Consider the following 21,399-nt stretch of genomic DNA (forward strand, 5'->3'; position numbering starts at 1 on the left):
GGTGGAACCATAACAATCAATGAATTATTAATCAACTTAAATAGCTGGAGATTAATTTGTAACATGATTAGTTAATAATTAAAAAAGGAGTCAAAAGAAATCATTTGTGATGGTTACTTGGTATTTATCAATTAATTTGGTAATTAATTATCTGCATTAATCGATGAATTGAAAATAAATAAATACAATAGGTTTCCTTCTTAATCTGTCTTTCACTCTAAAATAAGATCTTAGCTCAAAGAATCCACTACTGTAAAAACATTAATTGATAATCAAATGATCAATAGATTAATTAATCGTTTCAAAAAAATGGGTCAAGATTTATCAGAATTTCACCAAATAAAGCAAATCGCCAGACCAGAATCATAACAATCCAAGTTAATCGTTCTGAAAAAAAAGACAAAGTTGGAGATTAATTTGATACACAATTAATTGTTGATTAATCAGTTGTCACATTTCTACTGATCTGGAAAGTCCAAATTAATAATTATTGATGGCTATACAAAAATTGCCCATTAATTTGTTAAATAATTTGTAGTTTTGTTGATTTATTGATGAGTTAAAAATAAATACAAATATTTCCGTTTATATCTACCTATGTAAATAAACAAACTATTAATTCAAAAATCAAAATTTTGCTAATGTTCATCGATAATTTGCAATTAATTGTTGATTAATTGGTTGTTGCATTATAAATGTTCTGAAAAGAGTCCACATGAATCATTTGGTATTGTTTTAAAGGCAGTTAATTTTTGGATTAATCATTTGTCGATTAATTAGGTGATTAATCGATGAAATCATAATTAAAACACAAATTATTTTCTTTTAATCTCTGTATTATGGTCCAAAACACAATATTAGTTAAAAAAAATGTCAAAAATTTAATTTAATATATAGAGTATTTAAATTGATGGATTATTTTGAGATTATTTGAAGATCAATCTGATGTCGCATTACTACTGGAATTGTATTGTAAAAAAACAAACTTTATTAAATTAACTAATATGGTGCTAATGTTTAATAATACTTAGCAATTAATTGCTGATTAATTGGTTGTTGCATTATTAATTTTGCGAAAATAGTCCAAATGAATCACTCTGATCGAAAACACGAGATTAGATGAAATAAATTCAGATTGCCATTGGATAAAAACGATTAACGATTAAAGTATTTTAAATGTTACTAAAAGTTAGAGATACATTTATTCTGTAATTAATTGGTGATCAATCTGTTCTTACCTTACTACTGTTATGAGAATAGTTCAAATTAAAATTTTGTGAAGGGAATGATTATCTTAATAGTCAATAATTAGTGGTTGCACTTATGTTTTTGAGAGGCGAAATGTTTGAAAAGCAGGGATTATAATAAAGCAGGTTTTATGCACCTTTTGAATGGCCAAATTCAAGCACTTTTTAAGCACTTTCAAAGCCAATTTTACCAGTACATCTCCTGCATTTTGGTCTCTTCATATGTACTCTAAGGCGGCAATGACGCTTCGCATAACAACGTCATACAAACTAATGCCAGATGCCGTTAGTCACGATGGAAGAAGAAATGCAATGGCAAAGCGCAGCTACTAACACAGGCGTTTCGGGGTAACTTTTAAGCGGAATTTATTATTCTTCATTGCCTCAAATCGGACTGCCCGGGAAACATGGCAACAATTTCAAGCATTTACAAGCACTTCTCACAAAATTCAAAATCTTTTCAAAACTTGAAAACACAATATTAAAATTCAACCATTTTCTAGGATTTAAATCACCCTTACGAACCCTGATGAAGGCATTTATCATTTTATTTCTTATTAATGGAAAAGCTTACACGATATCGTTAAGCTCCAGCATGGTGTCCGGAGGCGGGTTGATGAGCACATAGGACAGTGTATTCTGGTGGTCGTTCATTTCGTCTGCAGGAATAAAATAAATTGTTTTAGGGTGGTTCATTGGTCCCGGGAGGGCGGGGCGCACTTGGCCACGCCCTCTCCCTGCACGACTCGCTTGCGACCAATCACATGACGACAGGAAGCACAAACATCACTCCACGGCAGGGGTCTCTTACTCGGGGGCCGCCCAGAGCATAGGGTCTGGGTGAGGTTGGGACGACAAGAAAACAGTTTACGCTCTTTTCAAATACCTTTCTTAAAAAATGCTACATCAAATCAAGGAAAACATCAAGATTTCATATAACAATAAAAATAATAATATTAATATAAATTTACATGGGCTCCACTTACATTAAAGCGCTGCCTCTCAATTATTGCTCGATATTGATGGTCACCTCCGTCCATGCCAAATCTACGTCTTTTGGCTCATTTTTGCTAGAAACACTCAAGCGTTTTATCATTGTGGGTTATAATGTCTTTAAGGGCCGGTTTAATTGATTTGGTTTCTTGCTGTCCGCTGCCAACATGTCTCACATATCAAGCACACCCCGTCTCTCTTAGCCCATCTCTGCAGCCGTGTTATTTTTTTCTAATGGGGTTTCTTGACAGTCTGCTACATTTCATACTCAATGCTGATACTCTGTGCTTAATGCTCTGCATTAAGGCTAAATGTAAACAAAACACTCAGCTGAAAACGCCACTGCCCCTTAGTGTAGTGGAGGTACAATTGCGGTATATTCCTGAAAAGTTAAAGAAAGAAAAAAAAAAAAAGAGTTCCCTGAAGTCAAACATCTGTATCCCCTTTGATGGAGGCTTGTGCCCCCCCCAGGTTGGCCTGCTCCACTTTTTATAATCTAACCACTAGATGCCGCTGTATTGTGTTGTGACAACAAAAACGAGTGTTACAAAGCACTAAGAAGAATAAAAACTAGTGACAAAAACGCAGTTTCCCCCCCAAAAAAATTCAGGGCAGCCCTTCAAGAGATTTTTGGCTTTTCAAATACCCGTAGCAGCAGGATGCCCAGCAATAATGTCAGCTCCCTCTCGTTGAGCCTCGAAAAGCAGAAAAATACTTTTTAATCATTAGATCAACCATTTAAATCATTTGCACTTAAATGAGTGTGTGTGTGTGCTACTTTTATGACTTTCTAATTTGTATGAGTTTCCATAAGTTAAATTGAAGGGACAGTGTGTAATATTTGGCCACCAGATGTATCTGTCTGGTGCAAAGAAACGCAAGGAAGATTACAAACTATGGAGACCCAAAGTGACCAAACAACAGTTTTTTTCTTTTCATATCTTATTTCTTTTGCCCACCCTTAAGCAAAAAAAGGAAAAGAATAGGAAAAAATGAAAAGAAAACAGGAAAAATAACAAAAAAGAAAAAGAGAAAAAAGTTGAAAACAAAATGCAAAGGAAAAAAGGAAAGTCAAAGTGAAAAACGAAATAAAAAAATAAAATAAGAAAGGGAAAAAAAAGAAATCAGAATAAAGCTGAGAAAAATGAGAAAAAAAAGCCAAAGGGGAAAAAAGACCGTTTTTGGGGGTACCCTTAGCAGCAAGATGCCTGAAAAATATGTGTCAAATGAACACACATTTTCTTAACATAGCATTTATAAAATATGCACGTTTATGTCATAGTCCATGAAATTTGCTCATTTTTTTGTCAAATCAATTTTTTTCACCACTAGGAGGCTCTTATTAATACACACTGTCCCCTTTTAACTTTAATATTAAGGCGGGGCCCTCAAACTAGCATCCAGCAAGCTGCAGTTAGCCCACGGGCCGCGAGTTGCTCAGTGGCGATTACTTGAATTACTTGTTTAGGAAAACCTACTGTTATTAAATAAAATTCATTATTTTGGAGTAATTTAATTATGTTGTCATTTTCTATCAGTGTGTTTTTTTGGAAAGTTGTTGACATGAGTCTCCATAACAATGCACCAGTTTGTGGTTGTTTAACAAGTGTAAAAGGGGGGGGAGGTCTTTTGGGTCGACTGATAATTTTTTGGAGGGCAAAGGGGGGTCTTTATGAGCATGCCCAGCTTCAATCATGCACATCAGCATCCTTATCCTGGTCGTCATGACATTCCACATCTCCGGTTGCTGAGGCAAGGTTGCCATGCCGACGCACACACACGCACACACAAACACACACACACACTTGTTGATTACATGCTCCAGCATCCATCAAGACCCAACCAAAACACAAGCGAGGGGAGCAGAACGTATGAAAGATGTAAGGGTGGAACGCGCCATCTCGTACTACGAAAGAAAAACAAAAAATAACCAACATTGTCATCAAAAGATCATCAAAAGAATACATAGTACTCGTTTGTGCAAAAAACTGCAAAGTAGCCTGCTCCCCATTTACAACGTGCACTCTACCAGCCCCCACTCGAGGATAATAGATCGCGGCTGAGTGGGTGCTGATCATTTTCGGTAAAGATACAATAAAAAAGAACTGCACCGCATGACCAGAACCCCGTGTAACATATAATAATAACTATAACCAAGCGATCTTCTGGCGCCCACTCACAGCAATAGTCTACTGACGATAACTGATCACAACAAAACAGCGCAGCTTCAATGGCCCTAACTGGAAAAAAAACACAAAAAAACCCCAAGCTTTTGTGGTTCCTGGCCTCATAGTCGATTGAGGATAATGGATCTTGGCTGCATGAGTTCTGTTAAATTTAGGCGGAAAGAATGTAGAGAAGGGCGGTCACACACAACACAATTCTGCTCTCCCAGCCCCTGCTCCCAGCAATAGTTTACTCGAGATAATGGATCGCGGCCAAAACAGTGTAGCTTATCGTCAGCGATCCACAACTGCAAGCTTCAATGGGCCGAACGGAAAGAAAAAGTGTTCTGCTGGCCCCTGCTCTCAGTTATATTGAACTGGGGATAGCGGATTGTGGCTGTACGGGTGCTGGTTCATTTTAGGGAGACAGAATAAAAAAACAAATAGAGCCGCCATGGCACAAATTTGCTCTCTCATCACTGGTTGACAGGGGATAATGCATCATGTGCAAAACAGTGCTTTTCTATTTAGGCCCTCCACAATGGCGCGCTTCAGCGACCTGAAGCCAAAAAAAAAGTACCTTGGCGTCCTCTGACTTCAAGAATATTTAATTGGGGATAGTGGATTGCGGCCACAACCCTGCATATCATTTTAGGCAGGTTAGAACCGCACAAAATTGTCTCTGCTGGTGCTCACTTGATGAACTATGGGACCAGGGGATAATGGATTACGGGCGTACGAGTGCATCTCCCTTTTGGTGGCCAGAACGGTAAAAAAAAGTGACAGGTCCCACAAAAAAAGGCCCTCTTCCGACCACCACTTGCAGAAATATGCAATAAGGGATAATGGATTGCATTTTTTTTCAACTTGCGATGCACTGAGGCTGCGAAGTAAGAAGCTACTGTAAGTAGCGAGGGATTACAGTTTAGCATATTTTGATGCAGAAAGTCATAATTACAGAGCAGGCAAAAACAATGTCAATGTGGCGGCCATGTTGGAAGGGGCAAAGGCTTTTTCTTAATTGTAACGATTGGACACTTAATAGACTATTGCATTTCTAAGAGGGTGAAAAACACTAATATCCTCACCAAAAATGATTCTTGAAGATTTATTTTCAAAATGAAAGCAACAATGCATGTAACAATGATTATAATAATGATTATAAAACCATTCTTTAAAAAACTCTCAAACATTTGAGGGGCGATTTTAATCGTTTTTGTGACGGTTCCACCCACATTCGATCATGCGCTCTGCTCCAATCGCTAAGCCAAACGGACAACCCTGCGGGACTCCAGCTTCGATTTTTTTTTTATCATTTTGCGACGCCACCTCACTCAGCACGATGCAGAAAAGGTAAGAGAAAGAAACAGAGAGTGACAGGAGAGCGAGAGAGTGGCTGCCGAGATAACTATGAAAAGCAGACAGGAACATCGTTCGGGATTGGCAATCAAGCGTGTGACTGAAATGCTTTCACACACACTACTAAAAACACCTTGTTCAGTATCTCATTTATTTTATTATTACATTTCCGTATGATGCGTCTGGTAGTGTGTGAGAGGGTGGAAAAAATGCCCAGTCGTATGAGAGCACATTTGTTCAGTTAGTATGAGGCCATTTTTATCGTCTTCCATTGAAAAATGTTTGTAGTGTATTGAATAATATGAAGTAACAATTTTTGTGTATGAGAGCATGTTTGTAGTGTTCCATTGTAAAATTCAGTATTGTGTATGTGAGAGGATCTTACAAGCGTATCAGCAAAAACCTCATTCATTGTGAGAGATTGTCCGAGAGAAAACGTGTGTCATAGTAATTCAGTAGTAACAATCTTGGATTGAAAGCATATTATTGGTGAGTGTTTAAATTTCCATGAGAGCAATTCTTTTTCCAGTTGGTTAGAGAGCATTGTTATAGTCTTCCATTAAAAAATGTTTGTAGTGTATTGAAAAATATGAAACAACAATGTTTGTGTATGAGAGCATGTTTATGGTGTTCCATTGTAAAATTCAGTATTGTGTATGGGAGAGGATCTTATAAGCGTATCAGCAAAAACCTCATTCATTGTGAGAGATTGTACGAGAGAAAACGGGTGTCACAGTAATTCAGTGGTTGCAGTCTAGTATTGAAAGCATATTATTAGTGAGTGTTTGAATTCCCATGAGAGCAATTTTTTTTCCAGTTGTCTATGAGAGCATTTTTATAGTCTTCCATTGAAAAATGTTTGTAGTGTATTGAAAAATATGAAATAACAATGTTTGTGTATGAGAGCATGTTTATGGTGTTCCATTGTAAAATTCAATATTGTGTATGTGAGAGGATCTTATAAGCGCATCAGCAAAAACTTCATTCATTGTGACAGATTGTACGAGAGAAAACGTGTGTCACAGTAATTCAGTAGTAACAATCTTGGATTGAAAGCATATTATTGGTGAGAGTTTAAATTTCCATGAGAGCAATTCTTTTTCCAGTTGGCTATGAGAGCATTTTTGGAGTGTTTCAGTGAGAAATTTGTATCATTCTCTGGATTTTAAAAGTGTGTCAGTTTTTTTGTGAAAGGAAGTGTGTTTCAGTAGTTGCACTGTTGGATTAAAAACATTTTGTTAGTTTGGGAGCGTGATTCAATTGTGTAAGTGATTTTCATGAGAGAATTCTTGTAGTGTTTCATTGAAAATGTGTGTCTTGTATTGTAAGAAAATGTTATAAGTGTGTTTGTTCATTTCTCATTGTATGTGAGACCATGTTTTAACATGTGTAAATCAAGCTTAGTGTTTGATGACTATATTGTTCTAGATTGAACAAGGCCTTAGGAAAAGGACCTGGCAGGCTGCCTTTCTTTGCGATTTATTTGCTTTGACCCATATTTGTGTGACGAAACGAGGACGTTTGCCGAATAAGATTGTGTTGAGATAGATCAAGTAAATAAAACAACAGAAAATACTACAAACTTGTTTAAGTTGATATATTTCACATAAGAGTCAATCATTAACTACAGTATATGATCATGTACATTTGTCAATAGAATTCCAGAAGAGCAGCAAATAAGAAAGAGAGTGTAAGTTTGTGATGCTGCTTCTCCCACATGCATGAATCAAGCTTAGTATCTGTTGTTTTTGTTGTTCTGGGCTGAACAAAACCCAAGAAAATCAGCCTTGTATGAGTGATTCAGTAGTGCATGTGAACGCCTCTCAGTCAAAAATCCCAATTGAAGACTTCTCACAACTCACATCTCAGTCATCAGACACACGCCCACTCTCACACATGCAACACGAGAGAGCAGACGGGCCGGCTAACCTGACGGCCGGCTCCCGTCCGTATACGGCTGCTCTGATATGTCCTGCAACTCTGAGCAACGGCATTGGCGGTTAGCATTAGCACATTGTGCTAACGTCACTCTCACACATTTAGCGAAAAAGTAGGATGCTGGTGAAAGGAAGGAGCTCCTTTCGCCCACTCGCCCATGAACTCACCACTCACACGCTGGACAGGAAACGCATGTTTACCTTGCAAATATCCTAGATTTACTCGATTCATCACATCGCTCGCAGTCAGATTAGAAACATCCTCTACAAGCCAAAAGGAAGAGAGAAAGAGAGAAGGAGGAGGAAATAAAACAGAAATCAGGCAGGCGGCCAATGCATTTGGGCTTCGCAATTGTCCAAAACGTGAGAGAGGATGCAGAAAAAAAATTGAGAAGAAGCCATGCTTCAGTATGCAACTTCCGAATGATTCATCTTTCGCCGATGCTCACTCAGAAGGTCTGGAGAGTTTGGGCTTCTCCCTGGAAGCAGCGTGATCGACACAGTACACAAAATTCAGCCGGAAGAAAATAATGGGAGTCGTCCTCTTATTTTTTTGTGTTCATCTTTGTTTTGTTTTGGAAGCATGACATGACAAGGAATGAAAATGTGAGCAGATGCAAAAGCAAAGCAAGCTGTGATGCATTCAAAGGTAGCAGGGTTTTCGAGAACTTGAGGGTGGTATATATATTTTTTTTCCCACAAATTTACTCCCGGATTCCATTATAATTTCTCTTTACATATCTAATGTGAATTACCCCATTACTACATACTTAATTTTTATGAATAAAACAAACAGACTCTCAAATTTAGGCTCAATCCCAATACTTACTCTTCCCCCTCCCTAATCCACTTCTTAACTGACAGCAAGGGAACGAATCCTCTAGGATAGGGTGGTCCAACTGATTAGAGCTCAAGGGCCATTTCTTAGAAACAAAATCTGATGGAGGGTCGGAGGAGAGAGAGAAAGGTCGAGAGAGAGCGCGAGAGAGAAAGAGCAAAAGTGGCGAGAGAAAGTTAAAGAAAGAGAGATAATGAAAGTGAGAGAGAAGGAAAGAAAATAGAGAGACAGAGAGAGAATCAAAGAGTGTGAGAGAATGAGAGAATATGGAGAGAAAAAGAAGGGGAGAAGAGAAGGAGAGACAATGAGGGAAAGACAGAAAGAGAAAGACAAGAGAGAGAGGGATAAAGAAAGAGATAGAGAGAGAGAGAAAAGTCCCAGGATACCATCAGAAACATACATAAATTCAGGACATTCTATAAACCGTAATAATTTTGAGTTTTATAGATTATATTCGGCATGATATTTATATTTACTTGAGGGAGCCGTGGAAAACCCTGACTGACATTGAATGACCTTGATGAGACAGTCCCTTCTGCAGACAATGGTTGCTGATGATCTTAATGGAAGGATGCAAGGCCTGGATGTGAGTGCAATGTGACAGTTTGGTATGAAGACATAACGTTGTACTGGACTGTCTCAGAAAATTAGAATATTGTGATAAACTTCTTTATTTTCTGTAATGCAATTAAAAAAACAAAAATGTCATACATTCTGGATTCATTACACATCAACTGAACTATTTCAAGCCTTTTATTATTTTAATATTGCTGAACTTGGTTTACAGCTTAAGAAATCTCAAAAATCCTATCTCAAAATATTAGAATATCATGAAAAAGTATACAAGTAGGCTATTCAACTAATCACCTGAATCATCTAATTAACTCGAAACACCTTGCGAGGGTTTCCTGAGCCTTAAAAACACTCAGTTCAGTAAACTAAATCACTGCTGATCTGACTGCTGTCCAGAGGACCATCATTGATACCCTCCATCAGGAGGGTAAGACACAAAAAGAAATTTCTCAAAGAGCAGGCTGTTCACAGAGTGCAGTTTCAAAGCATATCCACAAAAAGTCTGTTGGAAGGGAAAAATGTGGCCGGAAACGCTGCACAACCAAGAGAGATGACCGCAGCCTTAACAAAATTGTGAAGAAGAGCCGCTTCCAGAATTTGGGGGAGCTTCAAAGACAGTGGGCTGAAGCTGGAGTCCAGGTATCAAAAGCCACAGTTCACAGACGTGTCCGGGAAATGCGCTACAATAGCCGTATTCCCATGGTCAAGCCACTTCTGAACTCAAGACAACGGAAGAAGCGTCTGACTTGGGCTATGGAGAAGAAGCACTGGACAGTTGCAGAGTGGTCCAAAGTCCTCTTTTCAGACGAAAGCAAGTTTTGCATTTCATTTGGAAGTCAAGGCGCCAGAGTCTGGAGAAAGGCTGGAGAAGAGCAAAATCCAAGTTGCTTGAAATCCAGTGTGAAGTTTTCCACAGTCAGCAATGGTTTGGGGAGCCATGACAGCTGCTGGTGTTGGTCCACTGTGTTTCATCAAGTCCAGAGTAAATGCAACTGTGTACCAAGAGATTTTAGAGCACTACATGCTTCCATCTGCTGAAAAGCTCTATGGAGATGAGGATTTCATTTTCCAGCATGATCTGGCACCTGCCCACAGTGCCAAAACCACCAGTAACTGGTGCACTGACCATGGCATCACTGTCCTTGATTGGCCTGCTAATTCCCCTGACCTGAACCCCATCGAAAATTTGTGGGGTATAGTTAAGAAGAAGATGAAAGACACCAGACCTACAAATGCAAATGAGCTGAAGGCCGCTATCGAAGCATCCTGGGCATCAATAACACCTCAGCAATGCCACAGGCTGATTGCCTCCATGCCACGCCGGATTGATGCAGTAATCCGTGCAAAAGGATTCCCAACCAAGTACTGAGTGCATCAATGGACATTTTCAAATGTTTGATTTAGTTTTGCTTTTATAAAATTATTTTTTTACTTGGTCTGAGGAAGTATTCTAATATTTTGAGATAGGATTTTTGAGTTTTTTTCAGCTGTAAGCCAAAATCAGCAATATTCAAATAATAAAAGGCTTGAAATAGTTCAGTTGATGTGTAATGAATCCAGAATGTATGACATTTTTGTTTTTTTAATTGCATTACAGAAAATAAAGAACTTTATCACAATATTCTAATTTTCTGAGACAGTCCAGTATATCCCCAAAAAGGATGCAAGATGAAACAAATATTAAATACAGATTGGAGTCCCGCAAATAACAGAAGAAAAAAAAAACAAATAACAATGATAGTTAGTTGCCTAGAGCTACGCATTACTCATTAGAATACACTCATTTGAGCTCGGAGGGCAAGTGCTAGAAAAAGCACTTTCTCGGGGGCTGAACTAATAGATTACAGAGAAATAAAGAAAGAGAGGAAAAAGAGAGTGAGAGAGAAATATATTAGAGTATGACAAAAAGAGGAAAAGAGAGACAGAAAAAAAGAGAGAAAATTGAAGAGAATGAAAGGATAAGAGAAAAAAGAAAGAGAATAGGAAAGAATCAAAAGGAAGAAAGAAAGACAAAGAAGCAGAGAGTGAGAGAGACAGGGAAAAAAGACATCAAAGACAAACAACCTTGACTTACAATAAAGAAACTCCAATCTGCAGAAAAAAAAAATCTCAATTTGTTTCCGTTTATAAAAATGATGATGCAATGGTGACTATTTGTAAACTAAAACATGCAATTCCAGAACCTGAACCAGGCTTAGGTTCTACTGACCGTATCCTACGGTGGGCAGACCCAAGTGCTTCATTCGGTTCTTGACCAGCTCAGAGAGTTCTTGGCGCTCGGAGCGGCGGTAGAGGTTGAGGCGCTGCTGCGAGATGCGCTCGGCCCGGCTCGAGGGCTTGTTGGTGTTTTTCCTGCTCAGACGACGAGCCCATTGCATGCTCTTCTTCCTCAGAAGCGGATGTTCCGACTGCTCGCTAGCGCTGGAGTTGCGGTGCGCCGTCTTCTCCTTCCACGAGTCTTTGATGTCTCGTTGATCCTCACCCGCCTCCACGTTGATGGACACCTGAGACTGGGACGAGGCAGTACTTGTTAGAACGGGGGTTTTGAAGCTGAGGAATACTTTTTTTTGTTACTGGCTAGCGTCAAGGGTTTCTAAAAATCATGTTATAACTACAGTGGTACCTCTAGTTACAAATGTCTCTACATACAAAAGTTTCCTGAATGGGAAAATACTGCCTCTCGTTGCAAAGGTGTTTCAGGATACAAAGTCAAAAACACAGTACAGTGGGACCTCGATTATCGCGGTTAAAGGGGACCAAAACCACCCGCGATAAGTGAAAATCTGCGAAGTAGCGACGCCCCTTCAAAAATACTATATATATATTTTTTTAAATTTTATTTTATTATCATTACTTTTTAGACCTGCGAAGCTCTGAACCCGCAAACTTGGAACCGCGAAGTAGCGCCGCCCCTTCAAAAATGCTTAAAAAATATATGTATATATATCTTTTTAAAATTATTTTATTTTATTATTATTTTTTAGACCTGCAAAGCTCTGAACCCGCGAATGTGGAACCACAAAGTAGCGATGCCCCTTCAAAAATGCTTAAAAAAAATATATATATTATTTTTATTTTTTTAAATTTTATTTTATTATTATTATTTTGTTAGACCTGCGAAGCTCTGAACCCGCAAACACGGAACCACGAAGTAGCGACGCCCCTTCAAAAATGCTTGAAAAAAAAAAAAAGATATTATTTTATCATTATTTTTTAGGCCCGCGAAGCTCTGAATCTGCAAACGTCGAGGCGCGAAGTAGCGAGGTCCCACTGTACACTGAGCACTGCCAATGAGTTTCCAAATTAGTTTCCCGAACTCCAACAAACTGGCTCCGTCCATCCCAGCATGCTCTTTGTGTCACCGTCACAGTTCCGAGACGAGGAGGAAGAGGGGTTTCGGCAAGATGACGCAGCAATCATTCAATCAGACATTTTAGCAAAATTCCTTGAAGTGTGGGGAGTGGGCGTTGCTTACATTCTAAAATCAATACGGCAAAGACAAGCACATATTTTACGGTAAAAGTGAGCAGAATTTAGTTCTTTTTATCTGTAAAATTGTTTATTAGAGGAAGAAGGAAAACGTCTTGGACAGTACCTTGAAATCAAAAGGAAATCTTGAAGTGGTCAGAGGACCAGAGACAAAATGAATATGGAGTGTTTGGCTAAAGGTTTGTTTGTAAGCGCTCAAGATTGCAAGAGCAAATAAATAGGAAGGGTTCACACATTTTCTTCTATTTCTTTAACTATGTAGTAATAAGTATATGTGCGGTAATTTTTAACAAGTTACTTTGAGAGTAACGTGATACTTTCGGGGGTGTCATGATTACTGATTTGACTCACCTGTGCCCACTCCTTTGACGCCAACTGCCTCGGACTCTGATTGGCTCTCTGTCCCTATTTAAACCTTCTCTTATCTGTCCCCTTTTGTCAGTCCGTCTGCGAACCTCATTTTACACTAGGCAAGGCTTTTTTGACCCTGACTCCCACCTGTTTTTGCTCCTGTCTGTTCCCCAGGCTATTGACCCGTTTTTCCGTTCCCTACACCGTCATTGCTTGCCACGGAAGTCCCACGTCCGCATTCAGAGCGACTTGCTTCCCGCGCCCAGCGATCACCGGATCGTGGGTGCAACCCTTTCCTTCCTTCCAATAAAACAGAGAAACATAACGCAAGTGGGTCCTGTCTCCGTTCTGGTCTTGACAGGGTGTCAGTAATCTGGGGAGGTCACAGAATCACTTTTTAAAAGAACAACTGTACTGATGACTGTGTTTCAGTTATTGTAAATTCCGGACTATAATCCGCTACTTTTTCCCCTAACTTTCAACCCTGCGGCTTATTCAGTGATGCGGCCAATTTATGTAATTTTTCTAACGGCTGCTAGCGGCGCTCGAATGTTGCTACCATTAACTGGCCTGTCAAAGCTATATTATTATTATTAAAGCTTTGAAAACTCTCTCGGTGTACCGTCTTTCTTTGTAAATATGTGTAACCCATGTATAATATGTATTTGCAACTGTATATTTTGTAATGTATTTATTTGTATTTATTTTAGACACTTAATCTGATATGTTTTGCATGGGTGAACGAAAAATGAGGGGCGGAACAAACGCGGGGTGCCGAGTTTAAGTCGGGACCGCTAAAGGTGAGGGACAAACAAGGAAAGAAGAGGGGGTAAAACGTTGTTTGAAGAAAAAGGAGTTGCGTGAGTAAATGTGTTCATCTGATATATTTTTCCCTCCCTTACCTTTGGAAATATACACTTTTTTCCTTGGATTATTTTCAACGGGACCCGGACTCTGCAGGTCTGCATCAAACCTTAAGTACCGGTATCATTTTCCGTTCATTTTGCCGGCTGTGATTTTTGGACTGTGGACTTTAATGAAGGACATTTAGTTTCAATCACGGGACTTGAAGTCAGGTTTGGGTTAATTTTGTGTTTGTGTTACATGTCTAGATGTGGGCGCATGTGGCTTATATACAGGTGCGGCTTGTGTATGTAAAAAATCGGTTTTCCTCTTAAAATGTGGTGGGTGCGGCTTATAATCAGGTGCGCTCTATAGTCCGGAATTTACGGTACTTGCCTAACACTGTTATTTACCAGGTTATAATTATTGGAAGTAGGGTTAAAATTAGATCAGTCAACCACTAAAAATGAGGGATTTACAAATATAAATGATTGATGATGATAGTTTAAAAATAATTGTGGAAGAATTGATAACGTATTCAAAGACAATCATGTCAATGATTTTTTTTATGATGGTTCAAAATCAAACTTCCGAGATAAAAAGAATGACCCATCACCGGTGAGCTATTTTCAGAACCGGTCTACTTTGATAGTGACCCCGGTTCTAGGACTTGGAAATGTACTTCCTGCTTACCAAATTTTCACTTTAGTCTGCAAGTAGGGTGAAGTAACATACCGGCCACTTTTTTTTGGTGTTTTCTTATTCTGGTTACAACAGTAGTGTTTATCTTGCAGGTAATTCCGTCTTTCTTATCCTCATTCTAAAGTACTAAGCTAGAGAATGGGGTGAAATCAGGTGGTAGGGGGAATAATGAGATTGGGACTTAAATCAGTCCAAAGCGAGAATTTTATAAATGTTTTATTGTTCGTCATTTATTTTAAAAATTCACATAATAATTGAATTTAGAATTCATGGATTGGTCCATTCCTTCCCACGATAGTTTACAGCCTACCGGTAATGCTTTGGGGGCATGGCTAGGCAGAAACTAGGGTGCTCTAGATCTGATTTGGTGAAAATGAGCTGTGAAAACGGATTGAGACTTCCTTACCCTCGGTTTAAATGCTTTTTGCTCATGTAAAGGTTAGAATCTAGGTGATTGGAACTTAAATCAGTACAAAGTGAGAATTTTAAAAATGTTTGATTGTTCGTCATCTATTTAAAAAAATCATATAATAATTGAACTTAGAATTTATGGATTGGTCCATTCCTTCCCACGATTGCTTACAGCCTACCGGTAACGCTTTCGGCGCGTGGCTAGGAAGAAGCTAGGGTGCTCTCGAGCTGATTTGGTGAAAATGAGCTGTGACTACGGATTGAGACTTCCTTACCTTCGGTTTAAATGCCTTTTGCTAGAGTAAAGGGTAGAATTAAGGGGATTGAAACGTGAATCAGTTCAAAGTGAGAATTTTAAAAATATTTGATTGTTCTTCATTTATTTAAAGAATTCATATAATCATTGAACTTAGAATTTATGGATTGGTCCATTGTTGTAGATTAGAGACTTGCTTACATTTGTTCAAGGGACTTGCTGACATTTGTTAAAAAGACTTGCTTACATTGGCAGACGAATTAGTATAAACAATCCTCCTTAAGGGAGGACAAGAGAATCTGGCAAAGGGCAAACTGACCCAAACTTAAAAACATTTCCAAGAATTGACGATTACAGAATCCTTTTCACGTGGCATGTGTTGAAACTATAAAAACCCACTCATAACTGGAGATTCTTTGAGTTTCTTGTTGAGATTGTTGCATCAATAAACGAGAGCTCCCTCTGACGTCATTGATTCCTGCATTCTCTTTGAACGCGTATGAGACGAGTCCAATCTCATCTTCCTCGATACCATTCTTTCCCACGATTGCTTACAGCCTACCGGTAACGCTTTAGGGGGCACGGTTAGGAAGAAGCTAGGGTGCTCTAGATCTGATTTGGTGAAAATGAGCTGTGAATACGGATTGACACTTCCTTACCTTCGGTTTGAATGCCTTCTGCTAGAGTAAAGGGTAGAATTGAGGGGATTGGAACTTAAATCAGTATAATTATTGTTAAAAACAATTGTGGAAGAATTAATGAACGATATAAAGGCACTGATGCCTGTTAGAAATCAAATTTCTTAGAAAATCACAAGGACCCATCGCTAGTAAGCTATTTTTAGTGCCCAGGGCCAACTCTTTGGTGACTTCTGAGTTCGGACCCTGGTGGGATGACGGCGGTGATGCACGGATCGAGGAATGTCTGATTTTCTTACCTCCGTGTAATTTTCCTTGCACTGAAATACAAACACACATGGACACAAAAGGAAAGATGGGTGCGTAAAAAGCATAGTTAAATTATTGTAAAAATTAAATCGAGAACTGAGAATAACTACTCCACTCAAAACAAGTTTGAGAGGGTCAAACAATACATTAAAGAGATGGAAAGGGAAAAAAAGAAATTAAGAGGATCATTTACAAAAAATCATATAAAAAATAAATAAATAAAATTGGTTGTAATTGAATCAAATAACTATAAAAATAATAATAACACGTTTTTTAGTTGTTATCGCATATATAGCGGTAGATAGATTGGATAAAAACAAAGAAAGGTAAACATTGTTTTTTCTTTTTTATATATTTTTGACTAATTTCACAATTTTTGAGTAATATATTTACTACAAATTTTAATGTTTAATAATTTGGTTAGATAAATGAGAATAAACATTAGAATATATTTTTTGTTATTCGTCTTTTCTATTTGTTAACTCTATATGTCATGATCTGCCCATTGCTCTAACCTGCGCTCACTCGTTTAGCCCCAGCTGCCGCTCAACATGAGGAAAATAAAAAAACCTGGAGAAGGTCCCACTGTACTCGTGTATTACACTTTGGCTAATGTTTACATCCTCTAATTCAGGGGTGTCAAAATCATCTTAACTCGGGGGCCACACGATAGAACAAACATTCTGTCGGGGGCCGGACTAGTACATTAAAGAGAAAGAAAAAGAGATAAAGAAATAAGAGAAAGAGGGAGGGAAAAGGAGAGAGGGTGGGACAAAGAAAGAAAAAGAGAGAGAGGGTGAGAAACAAAAGATAAAAAGTTGTGAAAGTGGGGGAAAAGAAAGGGAGTGGAACAAAGAAATCCAAAGAAAAAGAGATACAGAAGGAGAGAAAAGAGAAAAAGTGCAAAGGGTATGAAGAGAGAAAGAGAAAAGAGAGAAAAGGAAAAAAGGAAGTTAGAGCAAAAGAAGTTAAAAGACACAGAGAGAAAAAGAGCCAAAGAGCAACAAAGAAAGAGAAAAAGAGAGACACAGAGAGTGAAAGAGACAGAGACCGAGTGGGAGAAAAGGGGGGTAAAAAAAAAAGAGAGAGAGAGAGAGAGAGAGAGAGAGAGAGAGATAAATACAAGTACAGGGTCTTTGTGAGAGGAACCTGGCTTTGGCAACATCAAGTTGACATATTTCATCCTGCAGCTTGTTTTTCTCTTGCGCTTCTCTGAGTGTTGTGTCGCGGGCCGGATTCAATCCATTAGCGGGCCTGATCTGGCTCTAACTACTATTTCTTTTTTTATGCTAAATTACCAAATAGCAAACCTAGAAAAAGCCTTTCAAAAGGACGACGTTGGTGAGGCGAGCCGTTCGAAGCTGGGTTTTACTAGGGGGCGAATCTTAAGCATTTTGTAAACAAAAAGGAAGGAAATTGCTGTCAAATGGAAGCTCTGCCAATATGCCCAACAGTGAATGATCGAGACAGTATTGAAATTTGTCAAACCTTTTGTGAACTTTGTATGTGGTAGCATTGATTTTCAAGTGAAATAGCTAAACATAGAAATATACTTTGCAAAGGATGACTGCCAAAGCAAAAACTGGCCATTAGGTTTGAGATGGGACTTGCCTCAGACGTGGAGAACATGTGAGACTCGGTGCGGTAGATCCCGATCGGGATCTCGGCACTGGAGGAGCAGAGTTTTTGGAAGAGTCTTCCATAAGTTCTGATCCAGAGGTCTTCTTCTGTGATCTTCATCTAAAAGAATTTTAGAAGAAACCGGGACAGATATCTTCATGAAAGATATTTCTCCTTGGATGCTTGTGACGGTTGTACTCACAACACACAGGTACCCGGATCCTGGTGTGGTGTCCAGACCCAGAAGAAGCCTGGCAATAGCGATCATGTAGTCTTTCACGAATGACTGGAAAAGCAAAGAGAAAGGAGTAAGGAGTCCAGGTTAAATCGGTCAATTCATTCTGGGATAATATTTACTCTTACAGTTTCCCTTCGATTTTTGCAGTCGATCTATAACCATGATATGGGTTTTTCAGGGCCGATACCGATATCCGTCAAATTCCCAAATATCGGATATCCGATTATCGCCCTGCCTAACATTCGGTCAACCTCTATTATAGATACATTAGACCCCCGGGTTACAGTGTCCTTTTCTCACCAAGTTTTCATTTTACAATGTGGAATAAGATTTATTTTGGCCCCTCTTAATGGTACTTTTCCCTGTATACAACAAATTATTTTGTGGTGATCATGCATATTCCAAGTTGCACCTTAAGATGTCATTTGATGTCAAATAGAATGCTGGTCTGCTATTGATTTGCGTTACAGCCTTTTAAAACTGCTCATATGCATTTGGCTGAACTCCCTCCCATGATGCCCTTTTCCTCTTTCAGATCAAAATCCCATGAGATATAATACTGAACATTTGTTCTAAGGCTAGCAGTGATGCTAAAGAAAGAAGCAAAATCATGCTAACTATGTAAATGTGCTTGTGACGATCAAGAAATACAAATATGGCACACAAATTGCTACCCTCACTGAGTTACATGGCTATAACCATCGTTGCTCGGGACAATCATAAAAAATGAAAATGAGACTAAAACAAGTAGATTTTCGGAGGGCCGGACAATCCTTGCTAGTGGAAGTTTTAAATTAAGTTACATTTTTAATCCACTGTATCCACTGTATCCCTTTCTGCATCCACCTGCTACTCTTCCCGACCAGCTCAAGTCCCTTCACCCCGTAGGTATATACAATTTAATGTTTCCTCTACTTGTATATTTATTCATAATATTATTTGAACATGTATATGCATATTACATATACAGTAATCCCTTGCTGTATTGCAGTTTACCTAGCCCTGTTTCGCCACTTTACGGATTTTCACCGTGCATTGTGCTCTGCATTCTGATAGGCTAAACTGTTCCCCCGCCCATTTTCTGCTTGTCCACCTGCGCGTCAATGACATTGTGGTCTGAGTTAAGCTTGACGAACCGACATTATGTATGGGGAAATGTTTTTCATTTTCAAGTTTCTCTAAAAGCCATCATGCCAACTAAAGGCTCTGGAGCCACAAGAGCAGCAAAACGCAGAGGAAGGTGCTTTCTATCACCAACAATTCTGGACTTCTCGACCTGTTAAACTTGTTTTGGAGCCACATGGGTCTTGACGCTCCCGAGTGGCTTCCTGGCGCTTTTTGAAAAATATTTGATAATGGAAAAATATATGGTTTCTGCTGGACAGAACCGTAAAGTAAATGCAGTTTTCCATTACGTCCATACAATGGCGACAAAAGATTATGCAAAGTGAATTGTGTCCTTAATCCATACAGTTGTGCAAGATTACTGCATATCTAAAATGATAATTTGACAGCACAGAGGTTATATGGAGAAAAAAAAACCTTTATAAAGTACAATGCTCCTTTTTGATAAGCAAATACTTGAGCCTGTAAATTGGGGTTGTTCCCAAGTAATAAATATTCAAATTGTCATGATTACTCATTAATTTCACCTGTGCCCGCTCGTTTGGCGCCTTCCGCTGCTGGCTTCCTGATTGGTTCCCCGTCCTTCTTAAGCTCACTCCTGTCACTTGCCTGTTGTCAGTCCTCTGTTGTTACAAGGCAAGCATTTTCGACCCTGACTCCTGCCTGTCCCGTTTTTCCACCTGTCCGTTCCTGATCTCCCCGTCCGTCTCCGGCTACGACCTGTTTTTTGATCCCCTACCACGTCTGCTCTCCCGTCCCGGCTTATGACCTGTTTTTGATCCCGACCACGTTTTTGCTCTCCGACCCGTTTTTTCCGTCCCTAATACCGCCATCTCCCACGACGGAAGATCCACTTCCGTATTCGGATCCTGATCCGATTGTGTGCGCGGCTTGCTCCCCGCGTCCAGATGCCCTTCCTCTTTCTATCAATAAAACTTGTGATTAACGTTACGCAATTGGGTCCTGATTCCGTTCTGATAGTGACACAAATAAATAAACAAAAGAATACAGGTTTGTACTTTGTTTGTAGTTTTGACTATCTCGGATGTTTTTGAACGCTACCCCTGCAAAAAACAGATTATTGTAAATTTTATTTTTGTAATATTTAGTTATGGGAATGTTTCTATCCAGAGTGCTAGGGGTTCAGGGCTAATTACTATAGGTTTCTATCCTCCGCTATACAGCAATCTTAATTGGCGATCCCCACCTGAGAATTATACATTAATGCCGCATCCCGGGTGTCTACTGTAAAAACCTAAGTAGCAGAAGTCATTTTGTTGTCCCACCTGGTAGAGCAGCGTATCCAACATGCTAATACTAAACACTCTCCCCGCTGCAAATGGCAACCGGAACATGAAGGCCAGATTGGAGCCCTTATCTCGTTCTATCTGGAAAAAACAGAGGATAAAATGGAATGAAAATGTTTGGATTTTGACTATTCTGCTTTGTGTCTTTATTGCCCACCTTTTCCAGTTTGGAAAGAGCGAGAGAGTAGCAGTCCTTCGCCCTAAACTGCATGAACCTCATGTTGGATGGGTGCGTGAGCTCAGTGATGATACTGAGGCTCGGGAACAGTCTAGAAATATTGGAGTAAAATTGGGGGGAAAAAGGTTAAAAATAGAGATGCACTTTAACAGTTTTTGATACCAATAACTGCTATAATCCTGCCTCTTAAGAACGATACCGTACTCATGTTACTGAATGTTGTACCGTAATCCCTTGTTTATCGCAGTTAGAAGGGACCAGAAACCCCTCCCCCGCAATATGTGAAAATATGTAAAGCGTCTCCCCCTATTTTTAACATAAGCTCTGCTGGGCCCCACTCGCAGCAATTGACAACAGGGGGAAATGGATTGCGGCCCAAATAGTGCAGCACGTTTAAGGCGGGCCACAATGGCACTCTATAGTGACCCAAACCAAATTCATAATGAGTTCTGCCGTACCAGGCTCTTAGCAATAGTTGAATGAGGATAATGGATCGTGGCCACAATCGTGCAGAACAGCAATAATGCCTTCTGCCCACAGCAATATGGGATTGTGGATGATAGATCGTGGTCGCACAAATGCAGTTCATTTTAGCCGGAAATAACAGCAAAATGTGGCCCCCGAAAAGCAGCACAAGTGCAGTTCACTTTTCTTTTTTTCAACAAACAATGCACTGAGGCCGCGGAGTATGAAGCGCGTAGAAGAGCGGGATTACATTATTTAGACATCCACAAATTATTTCTATGTTTTTTTTTATTTTTTGTTTTCAATTACAATAATATTACACAGCTCTGGTAATAAAGTCGTGTTGGCTTAATCA

The 21,399-nt window shown here is 39.2% G+C and overlaps 1 protein-coding gene and 1 long non-coding RNA gene across 2 annotated transcripts in view; one reads left to right on the forward strand and one right to left on the reverse strand.

Annotated features, from left to right (window-relative positions):
- LOC148366043 (uncharacterized) overlaps nucleotides 1-21,399 on the forward strand; it is a 57,737-nt gene that overhangs the window by 24,804 nt on the left and 11,534 nt on the right. The window lies entirely within an intron of this gene.
- LOC148366045 (potassium channel subfamily T member 1-like) overlaps nucleotides 1-21,399 on the reverse strand; it is a 118,935-nt gene that overhangs the window by 1,330 nt on the left and 96,206 nt on the right. Inside the window, exons 26-34 of the mRNA XM_088336461.1 lie at nucleotides 20,559-20,670; nucleotides 20,381-20,482; nucleotides 17,934-18,017; nucleotides 17,723-17,851; nucleotides 16,102-16,122; nucleotides 11,322-11,622; nucleotides 7,903-7,965; nucleotides 7,694-7,744; nucleotides 1,822-1,906 (exon numbers count right to left, since the gene is read on the reverse strand). Coding sequence (XP_088192587.1) covers nucleotides 1,822-1,906; nucleotides 7,694-7,744; nucleotides 7,903-7,965; nucleotides 11,322-11,622; nucleotides 16,102-16,122; nucleotides 17,723-17,851; nucleotides 17,934-18,017; nucleotides 20,381-20,482; nucleotides 20,559-20,670 — 948 coding nt within the window. The remainder of the gene's footprint in view (nucleotides 1-1,821; nucleotides 1,907-7,693; nucleotides 7,745-7,902; nucleotides 7,966-11,321; nucleotides 11,623-16,101; nucleotides 16,123-17,722; nucleotides 17,852-17,933; nucleotides 18,018-20,380; nucleotides 20,483-20,558; nucleotides 20,671-21,399) is intronic.

This window comes from Urocampus carinirostris, chromosome 5 (genome assembly GCF_059441175.1).
Source record: "Urocampus carinirostris isolate Australia breed hairy pipefish chromosome 5, RoL_Ucar_1.0, whole genome shotgun sequence".
Taxonomy (NCBI): domain Eukaryota; kingdom Metazoa; phylum Chordata; class Actinopteri; order Syngnathiformes; family Syngnathidae; genus Urocampus; species Urocampus carinirostris.